The following is a 14,317-nucleotide window of genomic DNA, read 5'->3' as shown; positions in this document are numbered from 1 at the left end:
GAATTCTAAGGCAGTGATAATCGGAGTGTTAGAACAATAAAATTAATGTCCACATTTTCAACCATGAAACATTAGTGATTATGTGCTTGTCTCGTACTTGCCTTTTTGTTTCTGTTTGAACACTTAGAATAATGATCATGCTTATGGTCTAAACCTTTCTGGACATTGAGATAGGTTTACAAGTTCACACATTACCTCACTGCATAAAAACCTTGGCGAGTGTTTGGTACATAAGTTAGATGGAAACAGCTAATGTGCTATAATAACGTTAGAGCAATGCAATTCATCTTCTTACCGTTAATAAATCTAGAAATAATGGGTCCTAGGGAAATCTCTGTTTCTGAAACCTGATGGCTTTTCTCCAAGTAAGGATACTCCGAAGCACTCCTGTGTTGAGTCGCTTTGATTTTTCTTTGCATCTTAATAAAAGGGAGAGCATAGGTTGCCGTGAAATGGTCTTTCTCATTTTTCTTTTTTTAAAACAATGCCTAATGTGGCTTGGTGACTCGTGTCTGCAAACCAGACTGAAACCTAATGCTAAAAAAGAACAAGTGAAAGACTTCTGTGCCCAGCCTAGTTTGTTAAGGCTGCTTGGAGTTGGTAGGGAACCCATCTTTCCATAGCTCTGGAAGGGAAATAGGGATCCTGTTACCACTCTGATAAGCCTTAACAAGCTACATCTCCCACAATGCAATGGTGGAAGCCGTGACTACTTAAAGTATAATAATAATTTTATTATTTATACCCCCTCCCAGTCTGACTGGGTTTCCCCAGCCACTCTGGGCGGCTTACAGTATCATAGAGCTTTAAATGTATGATTGATATGAATGTTGCCTTGGTATAATCCATCTGGATGTCTTCTTACATTCCTGTGTTCTGATCTAAACCTATTGTTCAACCAGAAAAACAAAACAAACGGAGAAAAGACCTGAGATTTCCACTATTTAAATTGGGGCAGTGAGCCTGTGGCTCTCCAGACGATGTTAGAATCCAACCACCATCAGTTAGTCCCAACTAGCAGTGCCAATGATCAGGGATGATCAGAGTTATAACCAGGGCTTTTTTTCAGCCAAAGCTCTCCAGAACTCAGTTCTGGCACCTTTCAGGTGGGCACCTTTGCCATTCTAAGAGAATGAGGGAAGTGTTCATGGTGAATTCTAGCACCTCTTTTACTATAAAAATAGCACTGGTTATAACCCAACAACAGTTCCCCAGATCTGATTTAAAATTGTTGGAACACCTCTCAAAAGCAACTGGAAGGAAAATGAAGATAACTGTAAGATCGGGAGAGAAGGAGGTGTGGAGAATTCATGGTAGACTAGAAAAAATTGCATTGCCTTCCCACAACACATTTCAGGGCTTGTTTGTGAACCAGCTCTTTAGTGGGATTAAATAAGGCCAGCCTGTGGAAATTTCCTCTAATAAAGCCATCAGACACTGAACAGTAAAATCTGCCACTTATGAAGTTTTGAATTTCTTCATCCTCTCTGCTACCCCCACCTTCTGCTCCTCATTTTGGAGCAGCCATGTTATGTGCATCAGATGACAAGAAGATGTTAACTAGCGCTCTGTGTTGTGTATGTTGGTTTCCTCAGAAGGCTGTGAAGTGGGCCCTTGGAGTGAATGGGGGACGTGCAGCAGAAATAACAAGACCTGCGGATTTAAGTGGGGCTTGGAAACGCGGACGAGGCAAATTGTGAAAAAGCCAGCAAAAGACACAATACCATGCCCAACCATCGCAGAGTCCAGAAGATGTAAAATGGCCCTGAGGCACTGTCCGGGAGGTAAGCTTGCCAGATGCCAAAAAGTTTTTATGAGCTCTTTTCCTGACTCAAGCCGTGCTTGTTTAACTAAGATAGATAGAACACTGTCTCTTGTTTTTCAAAAACCCGGAGGAACCGTCCAACTTACACACCACCTCGTTCTGTTAGCACACAAGTGCTGAAGCACAGCCTGTGACTCTCTCTGTGTGTGTATATATATATAGAACATGTTTATGAGATCCTGGGGCATGCTGTATAGAATGTTGTTTTGCAGCAACATCAGGTAAGCGTCCGTTTTTAAACCATGAGCAGTTCAAGACAGCTGACCTCTACATCAATTCTCCTAAAGAAACTCCATTTTCTTCAATACCAGGTAAGTATGTGAATAAGCAACCTCCCCCAGCCCCGGTGGCCCGCAAATGTTTGGGGCTACAATGTGGTCATGCTGGCTGGGACTGATGGGAGTTGTAGTCCAAAAAACCTGAAGAGCAGTGGGTTGCAGTCATCATGAGCCCCATGATGCTGTCGGGATTGGTAGACTGTGACATAGGAGGAGGTAGAAACCCAAGGAGGCCTGAATGGCGGGAAACCTGGGTTGGAGGAGGGAGGAATCCCCACCACAACTTCAGCCACTTCAGGAGGGGGACCAGAGATGCCAGTTCTCTGCACACCCCTGCTCTTCCTGCAGAGTGAAGGGCCTCAGTGAAGGCTCAGGAGGCCTGTGAGCAGTCAAGGAGGCAGAAGGCAGTGACTGAACAGGAGTCTGAAAAGTAGGGTGCAAGCTTGTTGCTGAGAACCAGGCGCTACCTTCACAGATTGGGAGCAGCCCATTCCATCCCATCCCTGTGGAGCATGCAGTTTCGATCTCAACATTCCCACAAGGTGAACAAGGCGAGTGAATGTGCCACAGCTGGACTTTGAAAGCTTGGCAGACAGGGTGGGGAAATTTGTTGGGACATCTTCATTGCTTCCACTGGTTCTGAACTTCCAACTTGAACTGAGATGTGGTTCCTGGGCCCTGTGTCTGTTGCTGAGCCTATACCACTTCTTGCCTGAATAGAGTCTTTGCTTGTGTGTTTTGGGGTGGGAGCCAGGACAGGGCACTGGATTGTGGCCTAAGAAGTTAGATCAAGCTTATTAATGTGCAGGTGCAGTAGGGACAATGTGTTTCTACCATCATAATACTGCCTGGTTCAAATGTGATTAGAGATAGATTGTGCCTTTTTTTGTTGTTCTCTTATGTGGGAAAAATGAAATTAATTACAGTTTGTCTGTTGGCGTGTTCACTTTAGCCTCCTGATATGGGACCGTGTCTGGTCAGTCTTTTTAAGTAGGGAGGAAATGTAGGAAGTAGTGAGGGAAGTCATATTCTGTGACTTGGATAGTTCTATTTTGCATAAAAATCTATTAAAAATGACCCCTTCCTAATGTTCTTAGTCTGTATACTCTCATCAACACGTGGGATAAATCTTACATTATGTAACCAAAGACAGTAGTAGATTGTGATGGATTAAACTGAGATCAGGAAGCGAGGACATTTTTGGTGGGGCAGGGTGAAGTGTGTGTGCCTTTGCCATATGCTTTCTATTTCTGTTTGCTTTGTTAACATTTCATTTTACTATTTTTGTGTTCTGCCTTAATGTGCAACGATGGCCATAGAAGGATTTCAGTGACAGGTTTTTTCCAGGATTTTCAGTGACAGTTTTATGCTTTTGCATCCATGCTTACTGTGTATCCATATACCCATGTGGCTTTATAAGAACGACCCCTTAGAGTACCTCTTTCTCTTTTATGTTATCATTGGTTTTTTCCTGTGGTAATGTTGAGCGCAGCATCTTAAAAGATCGCACTAGAATGCAGTTGTCGATTATTAGATTTCCTGATGGGTCATTTTGAGAAGTCCACAGTAAAGATTACAATGCAAACCTTCTGCCTCTTCTCTTGGCTCTGGATTCGCTGTTTGGCCTTGCAAGAATTAATTTTGTTTGGTCCGCATCTGTAAGCGAATAATAATAATATTTTTAAAACTTGTGAGCCACTTTTCTATTATTTGCTGAAGGTAACTCAAATAAACTTTCAACAACAAATAGTTTGCACCTCCTGGACTAATTCAGGAATCCTTTGGATTTCACACTTTCTGAATGTTGCACTTCAATTTTCAGCTCAGAAAGAGTACAAAAGCCCGATCAGCTACAGGGCTTTGTTAAAGGTCTTTTTACCACCATATAAACCCCTGAACAACTTAAGACCAGGTTAATTGTATAGACATGGAAGATCAATGAGATCAGATTCTTGGGAAATTTTACTCATGGCACTGCACGCTACAGAGCAGTGACCCCCCCAATTTTCCACCATTGTTCCTGCACTGTAAAATATCCTTCCCTGTGCCATGTAAAGCATCATGCATGAATTGCATTGAACATCTTGTAGAGACATATCTTTTTTGCCCAGACTTTCTCTGAGCCTCCTAGATTGGATTCTGTCATCCTTGAAGTCTTGTTTTTATATTATGCACTCTTTTACTGTACTTTTATGTTGCATTTCTCTCTTTATTATAGTATGTTGTTGTTGTTGTTGTTGTTGTAGTAGTAGTATTTGTGTATTTCTTAAAGATTTGTCAACTATTAAGTAGTTTAGCAATGCTAAATAAATAAAATGCATAAGAAAACATGTATCTTAGGGTATAATAAATAAAGAAGTGGATGCAATGAGACAAAATATGTATTTAAGTAAGTACAAATGCTGAAGTGAATGAACCCATGCAAAAACTGAAATGGCCTAGAAACGGAATGAGTGTCCATCCCTGTGTTATAAGACCATATTATTCTAATGGCAATTATGCCAAATATATTCATGACTCCCAAAGGATGGAAACAGAAGGGCAGATGGGATAAATATTCACAGCAAGTTTTCCTGAGCCTGAAGACAGGGGAGGCCAGTGATGAGTTTACAAGGAGAAATGAATGCTATTTGGGACAGTGACTTGGAGCTCTCTGGAAGGTGGGGAGGACACCACGAATTGCCTCAAATTTTGGAGCGCTCTTTTAAATATCCACCACAGTTGCAGCAGTAAAACCAAAGTTAATGCCCTGGAACTCTGGAATGAAAGAAAAACTTTCACTAATTTCATAAACAGAAGACACAGCAGAACTGCCAGCTAAGAAACAAAACCCATCAGATTAATTTGTTTTAAGTGCAACTTCAGAATGAGAAGCAAAGTTTTGGGGGACCTTGGAGGCAGACAAGTGGTAGGATGTCCTGTTCTTTTTCTTCTCGATCTCAGTTTTTACGAAGTGAGGCAAACGGTGCTCCTGATCTTTCACTGCTACTGTTTAATGCTAGCATCAATAACGAATGAAACACTGGGTATTCATTATCCACTCAGGATGAGGACATCTAGTCTTGTTTGTATATCACACCAGGGGAGATTAATGGTCTGAGCCAGAAACCAGCATGTGACAGTTCTTGAGTATAGTAGCCGCTCAAGCTGAAGAGATAAGGATGATACATGGCAGTCAGTTGGAAGGGTATCTTGCTTACAAAACTTTTCGAGTACCTGACATATCTAGCATAGCATTTAACCTCCTGATTCTGACATCATGCAGCACTCCAGTTTTGTGCTCCTCTTACAGTGCCTTCATTTGTATGAATGTTGGCATTTTATATTGTTTTACTTTTATTGCATGCGGCTGGCCTTTACCTCTCATTAGTTGGAATGTTCGTAGATGTTCTGTGACATCACTGCAGCTCAGCTTGAAGGAAATGTGCAGCCAGCTTTTAGCCTGGAGCTATTCCTCACAATTGTTATAATGGGACTGCAGTTGAAGCAGATGGGATTGCATAAATATAGAGAAATGAGAAAAGTTCTAGTCCTCTGAGCAGGTCTTTTGATACGGTGGTTCATTAATGTGTCTTTTCCTTTCCATCTTTGGGGTCTTATGCCAAAAATAAAATAAAATAAAATAACAGAGTAAAGCAAATACGAACCTAATGCATAAAATTAAAATACTACTGCAGGAAGAACAGGATACATTTTAAAATGTTATCACTTTCTCAGTCATCAAATAGCTTAGGGGAACTATTAAATGTTGTTGATTAAAAAAAGAAAAGAAAAGAAAAGTGGGTATTACCTAAATGCTTTTTCAACTACTCCAAGTCGTTCCAAACTGATGGGTTTTGGATATCATCCAGAATCGGATTTTCCTTGGGAAGAAAACACTTTAACAGGATTAATAGCCTGGGCTTGTTAATATCTTTGCTCTTGCTGTTACGAGAAATCTCGGCTTTTTTAGGTTTAAGGCTAGCTCAAAACTCTGGTCGCTTTGCCAACAGATGGTTCTGTGTGACCTGGAGTGGAGCCTTCCATTTTTCAGGTGAAAGAATCAACTTGAACATGCTGGTGAGATAACTTAAGAACAGCCATCTGTTTTGGGGTAACTCCATTCCTCACAGTGCCCAGTTTATGTAATTCTTCTGTCTTCAAAGCTTTTTGTGTTCTAAGTATTGGGAAGGTCCCAAGTATTGGGGTGTGTGCACAGGGTGGACTGGGCCTCTCACCTTCATATATTTATTACTGAAGTCTGTTTGTTTTATCTGTCTTGGTGCTCAGCCTTGAGAGTTATAAAGATAGGTCAACAAAGCAAACCAAACTCAACAATCTAAAGAACTAGTCAAGAACAAATAAAATTAACCAGCTTAAGAAAAGACCACTCAGAAAAGATGTGTCTTGAATCACCTGCAGAAGACCAATAAAAGGGATGATTTTGAGAAGGGAATTTATTCTTCAGCCTTGGGACAATTGATGTGAAAGTCCTTCTCTTTGTCACGTCATTCCTTTTGCATGGAAGTTAGGGTTGCCATACAGTGGTACCTCTGGTTAAGTACTTAATTCGTTCCAAAGGTCTGTTCTTAACCTGAAACTGTTCTTAACCTGAAGTACCACTTTAGCTAATGGGGCCTCTCGCTGCTGCCGTGCCGCCGGAGCACGATTTCTGTTCTCATCCTGAAGCAAAGTTCTTAACCCAAGGTACTATTTCTGGGTTAGCAGAGTCTGTAACCTGAAGCGTATGTAACCTGAAGTGTATGTAACCCAACGTACCACTGTATTTCAAAAAGTGAGAATCCAGACACAAAAGTTTTTGAGCTGTTTTTAAGGGAAATTGCCAAAAATGACACTGCCGACATGGGTTGCCGTATATCCAGATTTTCCCGGACGTTTAGCCAATTTCTGCCTGGACACGGCTTCTGACTGCAGTATTCCAGGTATGTCCGGCAAATTCTGGACATATGGCAACTCTAATGGAAGTGGAGCTTGGAGCAGGTTCTGAGAGGAAAACTTGATGCTGACATCCAGGAATTGTAAAAAGATGCAGGCCTGGTTTGGGCATCTAGGAAAACAGTCTACACAGTGCTCCACATAGTGTGGTGTATTCTGAACATGTTCAGCTGAACATGCAATGATTTCCCCTCCAAACCTTTTGCTCAGAGCAAAGAAGTCTGAGGCGCAGCCAGCAGGGACAGAGATGTTGTGGGGTGCTCTTTGCTCTATATGTCTAAGAACACATTGGAGACAAATGGATGAAGAGACCTGAGATATATGGGAGCCAGGGACTGAAGGGAATTATTATTAAACACCAGAAACTTGACATGAACCTTGAAACGTATTGGTTGCCATTGCAGCCGAAACAAGATGGCTGGGTAGGATCAGGCCAGATGTTACACACAGGTCAGTAGCGGTTGTGTAACAACAAAGCAATGGCTATTGTTCTGCTGCCTTCCTCAAAGCAGAATTCCTTTTGAACTGAAGAGCTGTATGTGTGAATTGGTTTAAGTATGTTAGTTCTGTGCCCACATTAAGCAGAATACACAGAGGTCCTCAATAAGGATGTAATTCACCCTTCTCCACCCTCTCAGGTGAAAAGCACATTAGTTTTTGGCTGAAGCAGTGCAGGTTCAGTAATGAAGGGGAAAGCACTGGAAAGTTTTAGAATCCAGATTTTTTCCCCAGGGTTGTAAATTCTGCAGGGAACCTTTGTGAGGATACCTGCCTCTTTGCGAAAGCAATGCGACCAAGCTGGCTCACTCCTCGCTTGTGTTTACTTTAAGTTGCATTACAAATGCCTGGGAAGAGCTAATGTTGCAATCTCTCACACGTTTTCTTTCTTTTCAATTAGTTCAGCAATCCAGTTTTCCTAATTTCTCAATCTTGGTTTGAGCTGCATTTGCTGCTTTCTAATCTCCCATTGTTGTAAAGACAATACACCCACCTCCCATTTTGTTTTATAATCAGCAACCCTCAAGGCTGGGCACGTTTGAGTATCACAGAAAGGGGCAGCAGACAATAGACCGCGTGTGTGCTAATTTCACAGCTATTTTGATCTTATCTAGTTGCGTTGTCCTCTAATCCAATCAAAACTTATTTATGACATTCACATTGGGGATCCTGTTTCATGTTAGCTGGCAACAGCTGATGAGTACTTTCAGAGAGCTGAAGGTATGATAAACCTCCATTGTTGGTTGTGGTATCAGAAGTTTTGAAAGACCGTCCCTTGCGTCCCTCAAAAATGGGCAGGGAATTTCAGCCCTCACCCCAACTCATACAAATCTTCCTTTGCCCATCCTAATTCCCACCTAAAGTCTCATCAGCATTGAACGAGGTTAGCTACTGAGTTCACAGCAGTTTGGCAATCAGAGTACAGAATTTGTTGTCCTTGCATGACCGCAGAATCCCACTAATTCCATGAGCACATTCAACTCCTATGGCCCCGAGTAAATGTGTGCCCAGTTTCAGAAACGAAGACATGCACACCCTTCATAAAAACCTGTATTTTGACCTGCCCTCAGACTCTGTAAATAGTCCCTGCCAGGCTTAAGGTAAGACTTTTTGAGAAGGGCTCGAAGAGAGTGTGTTTGTGCCAAAAAAAGGACTAGCCGGTTCCATAATTATATGGGCATAATCACAGGACAAATACAGAGCTGGTCTCAGATGACTAGTGGACAGAATTGCCCACCTTAATCAGCCCATATGCTAACAAGAGCTGGTTCTGTCCCTCCTAACTGAAGAGCCACACATCATGTTTAACCACTTGAACAAGGAGGGGTTCTGTTACTAATAGATGCTCATCTCTTTCCCCATATAGCAGCTTTCCCCAACCTAGTTTTTCTCCAGATGTTGTTTGTTGGGCTGCAACTCCACAGTTATCCCTGGCCATTGGCCATGCTGCCTGGTGCTGATGGGATTTGTAGTCCAGCAATATTTTCAGGGCCAAAGGTTCCCTAGCCCTGCTCTACTGAATGCAAAGGATGCTGTCTACTTTATTTGGAAAATCTAGAGGAAATTATCAAATTAGTCAGTGGGAAAGCTAGCATATAATGTTATGTGCAATGGCATTATAAGGTAAATTTAAAGCATGGTACAGTGGTACCTCGGGTTAAGTATTTAATTCGTTCTGGGGGTCAGTTCTTAACCTGAAATTGTTCTTAACCTGAAGCACCACTTTAGCTAATGGGGCCTCCTGCTGCCGCCGCGCCGCCAGAGCACGATTTCTGTTCTCATCCTGAAGCAAAGTTCTTAACCTGGAGTACTATTTCTGGGTTAGCGGAATCTGTACCGTGAAGCGTATGTAACCCAAGGTACCACTTTATATAGAGTTTTCCTATAGGGCTTCTCTCAGGCTTTTTTTTTTTTTTTGCTTGACAACTATGCGAAAGTAAACATGTTCTTATAAGGAAAAACCAAGCATAGCTAATAGTTAGATCATATCTTCTGTATGAGGATGGGAGGGACTAAGATTTTACGGTGCAACAATCCCTGCCCCATATCTCCTCTCTTGCAATCCCCCATTAATTGGATAATCTATCCTAAGTCTATGTAAGCAGAGATCAGGTAATGACTGCTGCATGAATGAATTCTCAATAATGGATCCACGTTAATTAATCAATTTCATGGCACATCATGCAGAAGAAGAAAAGCTCTTTAGCATCTTAATAAGATATACAACCTCTTCAAGCAAGCACTTGTAGCCTTTCTCCGCCCCCTGGTTGGTTGGCTGAAAGAACTGTTGACTGGGACAGTTGACTTAAAAAAATGTCACACTTATTCAGAAGACACAGTCTTTCTTTGAATGGCTGGTATTCCTAACCCACTTGTTTCTGAGAAGTCCTGTTTGAAGATCCATTTTTAATACACACAAGGGAATCTAACCCCAAATCAACACAGACTGTGGAAACTTCACATTGGACTTCAAGCATCTGGCATTGTGTGCCTCCCCATTCTTCCTCCAGACTCTGGGTCCTTGGTTTCCAAGTGAGATGCAAAAGCTGCTCTCATCAGAAAAGAGATTTGGGGAGCCATGTCATCAGCTGGTGTTGGTCCACTGTGCTTCATTAAGTGCAGGGTCAACGTAGCTGTCTACCAGGAGATTTTGGAGCACTTCATGCTTCCTTCCGCAGACGAGCTTTATGGGGATGCTGATTTCATTTTCCAGCAGGACTTTGTCACCTGCCCACAGTGCCAAAAGTACTAAAACCTGGTTCAATGCCCATGGGATTACTGTGCTTGATTGGCCAGCAAACTTGCCTGACCTGAACCCCATAGAGAATCTATGGGGCATTGCCAAGAGAAAGATGAGAGACATGAGACCGAGCAATGCAGAAGAGCTGAAGGCTGCTATTGAAGCTTCCTGGTCTTCCATAACACCTCAGCAGTGCCACAAGCTGACAGCATCCATGCCACGCCGCATTGAGGCAGTAATTGATGCAAAAGGGGCCCAAACCAAGTACTGAGTACATGTGCGTGCTTCTACTTCTCAGAGGTCCAATATTGCTCTATTTGCAGTCCTTGTTTTGCTGATTTCATTTAATATTCTAATTTTCTGAGATTGTTAATTTGGGGTTTTCATCAGCTGTACACCATAAACATCACAATTGTAACAAATAAAGGCTTGACATATCTCGCTTTGCATGTCATGAGTCTATCTCATATATTAGTTTCACCTTTTAAGTTGAATTACTGAAATAAATGAACTTTTCCACAATATTCTAATTTTTTGAGTTTCACCTGTACGAAGCAAGCAGCTGCTAACATGTAACTTGCTTATGCCTAAATTTGGGGATCGGACAACGGGTGCACAACCTGCCCTCATTCTGCTTGATTCTCACATGATTCATACCCCACCCCTAACCTTCCCACAATATACACAAGAAATTGGACAAGTTTCTTTAGGTTGGACTGCACAGATTCCCTTGACTAGACAGATTCCCTTGTGTGTTGTCTTTTAGAAGCCCCTCAAAGTATCGTGTGATCTGTGGGTTCCTCCTGGAATTATCTGTTTTTAATGATTTTTAAAGAAAAATCCTTGCAAATGACCAGAGCACGAGTTAGAGCCGTCTCTGGGCAATTATGCAGTTGACGAATATTTAAAAATTCTGAATGGCAGCCAGATACTAATCCATATTGAAGTATTTATTCTTAACACGGTTGTACTTGATCCGGTGTGTGTGTGAGCACGCAAAGAAACGAGCCCATCAATAGATACTTTTTTATTGCATGTGACGTTGCTTAAGTTGTCAAATTAGCTTCATCTTTTCACCTTGCACTATTGGTAAGCTCTTCAAAAGGAGCACAGTGTGCACTGCTGTTCCTTGCTTGGACCAGGAATGCTGACTGTTAGCGTCTCCATCTGTAACATGCGCTTAGGAATTACATCCGTTCTGGAGAAATTAATTTCTTCAAGCAAAAGCTGCCAAGAGTCGTGTTCACCTTTAAACACTATTTCACTAGTTTATCAGATGGCGGCCCATTTGTGACACCCTTCAGACGTTCAGACCTCTGAGGTGCTGTCATACTGGCTAGGCTGTCTAGAACTCTTAGCTTGGAGGCTTCCCCCTGATGTGGAAATAACAGGGTGGAATTGTCCATGTGAAATACACAGCCACACAAGCATCCCACAACTGCCAGGGTAGGCATATTTTATGCTAGAGAAGGAAATAAATAACTATCAGAGAATAATGAAGTGGGTCTTTATAACAGCTTTAGTTTAATAGCAGTCTGTGTGCAAAAACCGCTGAATTTGTTGTCCTGCAAATATGTTATCATATTTTTTTTTAGTTTTAATAATATGAGATTCTAGTCCTCATGAATGCAGCCTATAGGCTTTAAAGGTATTGGGTGATGCCTGATGAAACCTTATTTTCAGGAGTTAGCAAATGTGGCTTCTTTCCAATGTGTGGCTTATTGTCCTCCTTCATCACTGACAGAAGCGGAATAATGTATTATTATTGTTATCATTACCCATCCCTCACTCTAAGGTCTCAGGGCAGTTAAAACACAATATTAAAAACATTTTAAAACAACTGAAAATAGTATATGCAAATGAGCAAAATGTGCCTATTTTAAATTAGGCTATTTAACTCTTGGGTTCTGGATTTGTGCAAATTTCTGATGTGTTTATGTTTTTTTGAGTAGAGTATATGGCATGCGACCTAGCAAGTTTTGTTTATTCTTTTACACTGGCTTGATGTTCTTTGAAATGACAGTGACATGTAGGTCCTACATTTCACTGATTTACTGGAATTTCAGAAACTTCTTCCCACTTCTAAACTTTTTTCTTAAAAAAGTGCCTGAATTTTGTTGTTTCTGATAATTCAAACCTCAGCTGCATTCCAAGCAAAATAACTTGGGGGAAGAAGCAATATGCTGTTTTCTTGATAACTTAGTGTGACTTATTGAGCGATGTGTGTATAAGATGGAATTTCTGAGCACCTCATATGGAGTCAGACTCGGCTGGGCAGCAGACAAGTGTGGAGGTATCTAGTTGCAGGGTTTTGGCCAGAGCAACCGTAGGGTGCTAATGGAAGCAGTTGCTTTATGGGGTGTCAGATTTATTGTGAACTTTGTTTGAAGAAGTTCAAGCAAGGGGCATGGGCTTCCAGACACCCATGTTGGAGGAATTTTGGCAAATAGATTCGCGGCAGTTAATATTTCCATGCAGATGGATTGCTGTCTGACCACATTTGTGATTGACATCATCCCTGAAAACAAAACAAAAAAAGCAACCACAGTTCATCCAAATGATGGGCAACTTTAAAAAGAAAAGGGGGGGAGAGAATATAGCAAAAAGACTAGGAAAATATTTGCTTTTTACAACGTTTGTAACAGCATTTGTTTTTCAAAAGTAAGGGAAGAATGTAAATTTAATTAATTAATAATGCCTGCCAGTGAACTCTGACAAGTGTGACTTGGATTGTAGAGATTTGGGCTAGATCAGTGTTTCCCAACCGGTGTTCCGCGGCACACTACTGTGCCGTGAGACATCGGCTGGTGTGCCGTGGGAGGGAGGCGGGCGAGAGGCGGCGGCGGCGAGGATCCGGCGGGGGTGGGGGGAGCGGGGGCCGTCGCGCGCAACCGAACTCACTTGGCGCGCTGCCGGCTTGTCCTCCTTCAACCCGGGTCGGGCCAGGCCTGCTCACGTCCCCGGATCCCCTAGCAGCAGCCGCACGCTCTCCAAAAGCGCAACGCTGCGCGCAACCGCTCGGCCAGCTGGTGCTCTGCGACTCCGCCCTTTCCCCTCCCAGCGCCGGAGGGTTCGCGCGACCGCAGCTGTTCCCTTTCGCAGCGCGCGGGGAAACAATTCCAGGCCGATTGCCTTGTGCCGAAAAGCACCGCCTCTCCTTCCAGCTCAGGCCCGGGCCGCCGGCTCCCCGAATGACGTCACGGGGGCGGGGCTTTAATGGTGGTGTGCCGCGAGATTTTTTCCGGTAAACAGGTGTGCCGTTGCCCAAAAACGTTTGGGAAACACTGGGCTAGATCACCGTTTGGGTGTCTTACAGTTCAATGATTCTACAATCAAGGCTAGTTTGTTCAGCACTAAGACTTTGCTTAAATCTCACCTGGAACAGAAATATGTCTTTGCATTTTTTCAAAAAAAAAATTGAACTCTTCCTCCGAATCTAAGATCAACACACAATGATATCAAACCAATTCAGTGAAGCTCAGCACCATAAAAGCAAAAAACAGATATTCAGCAGCATATGCTTATTCAGCTATTTAAAAAGCACCACCAGCAGCTGGAGACCCAAGTCTGGGAAACCTTGAGATAAATGTTAGTATTGTCAAAACACAATGGCTCCGGTCTCGCTCTGGGTGCGTGGAACAAAGCTGTAACGTGAATAGTGGCATCAGCAGAGAGTATCTGCCTCCAACTGTTCCGACAGTGTCTTAAGGTTCAAGGAGCACCAACCTTGCTGAAACTAAGTGGATCTGGATCTTGCACCAGGAAACCCAGTGTTGAGTCCCATCATGGAAAGAGAAGTCATGAGACATGCAGGTATAGGGCGGTATACAAATTTAATAAATAATAATAATGTGACTGTCATTAATGGGGCAGCCTGAGCAATGCAGTGTCGGTGAGCACCACCTGCTCTCTCATTCTTGCCTCTTCCTTTCTTAGTTGGGACGAAACGCAACACAATTATGGGGGAAGCACACAGCTTGCTGCCCGTTCTTGGCATATATACAGTTTTGCCATCTGCTGCTGATAAATGCCGTCCTTTTC

General features: G+C 42.6%; 1 protein-coding gene across 2 annotated transcripts in view; it reads left to right on the top strand.

Moving 5' to 3' along the window:
* Window positions 1-14,317, top strand: part of RSPO2 (R-spondin 2) — a 110,338-nt gene that overhangs the window by 71,190 nt on the left and 24,831 nt on the right. For both annotated transcript variants that reach the window (XM_081205194.1, XM_081205193.1), the window contains exon 5: window positions 1,596-1,784. In XM_081205194.1, the coding sequence (XP_081061320.1) occupies window positions 1,596-1,784 (189 nt within the window). The remainder of the gene's footprint in view (window positions 1-1,595; window positions 1,785-14,317) is intronic.

The sequence above is a fragment of the Podarcis bocagei genome (assembly GCF_964188305.1).
Source record: "Podarcis bocagei genome assembly, chromosome: 8".
NCBI lineage: Eukaryota > Metazoa > Chordata > Lepidosauria > Squamata > Lacertidae > Podarcis > Podarcis bocagei.
The sequence above is the reverse complement of the archived record's forward strand: the minus strand, read 5'-3'. Positions and strand labels throughout refer to the sequence as shown.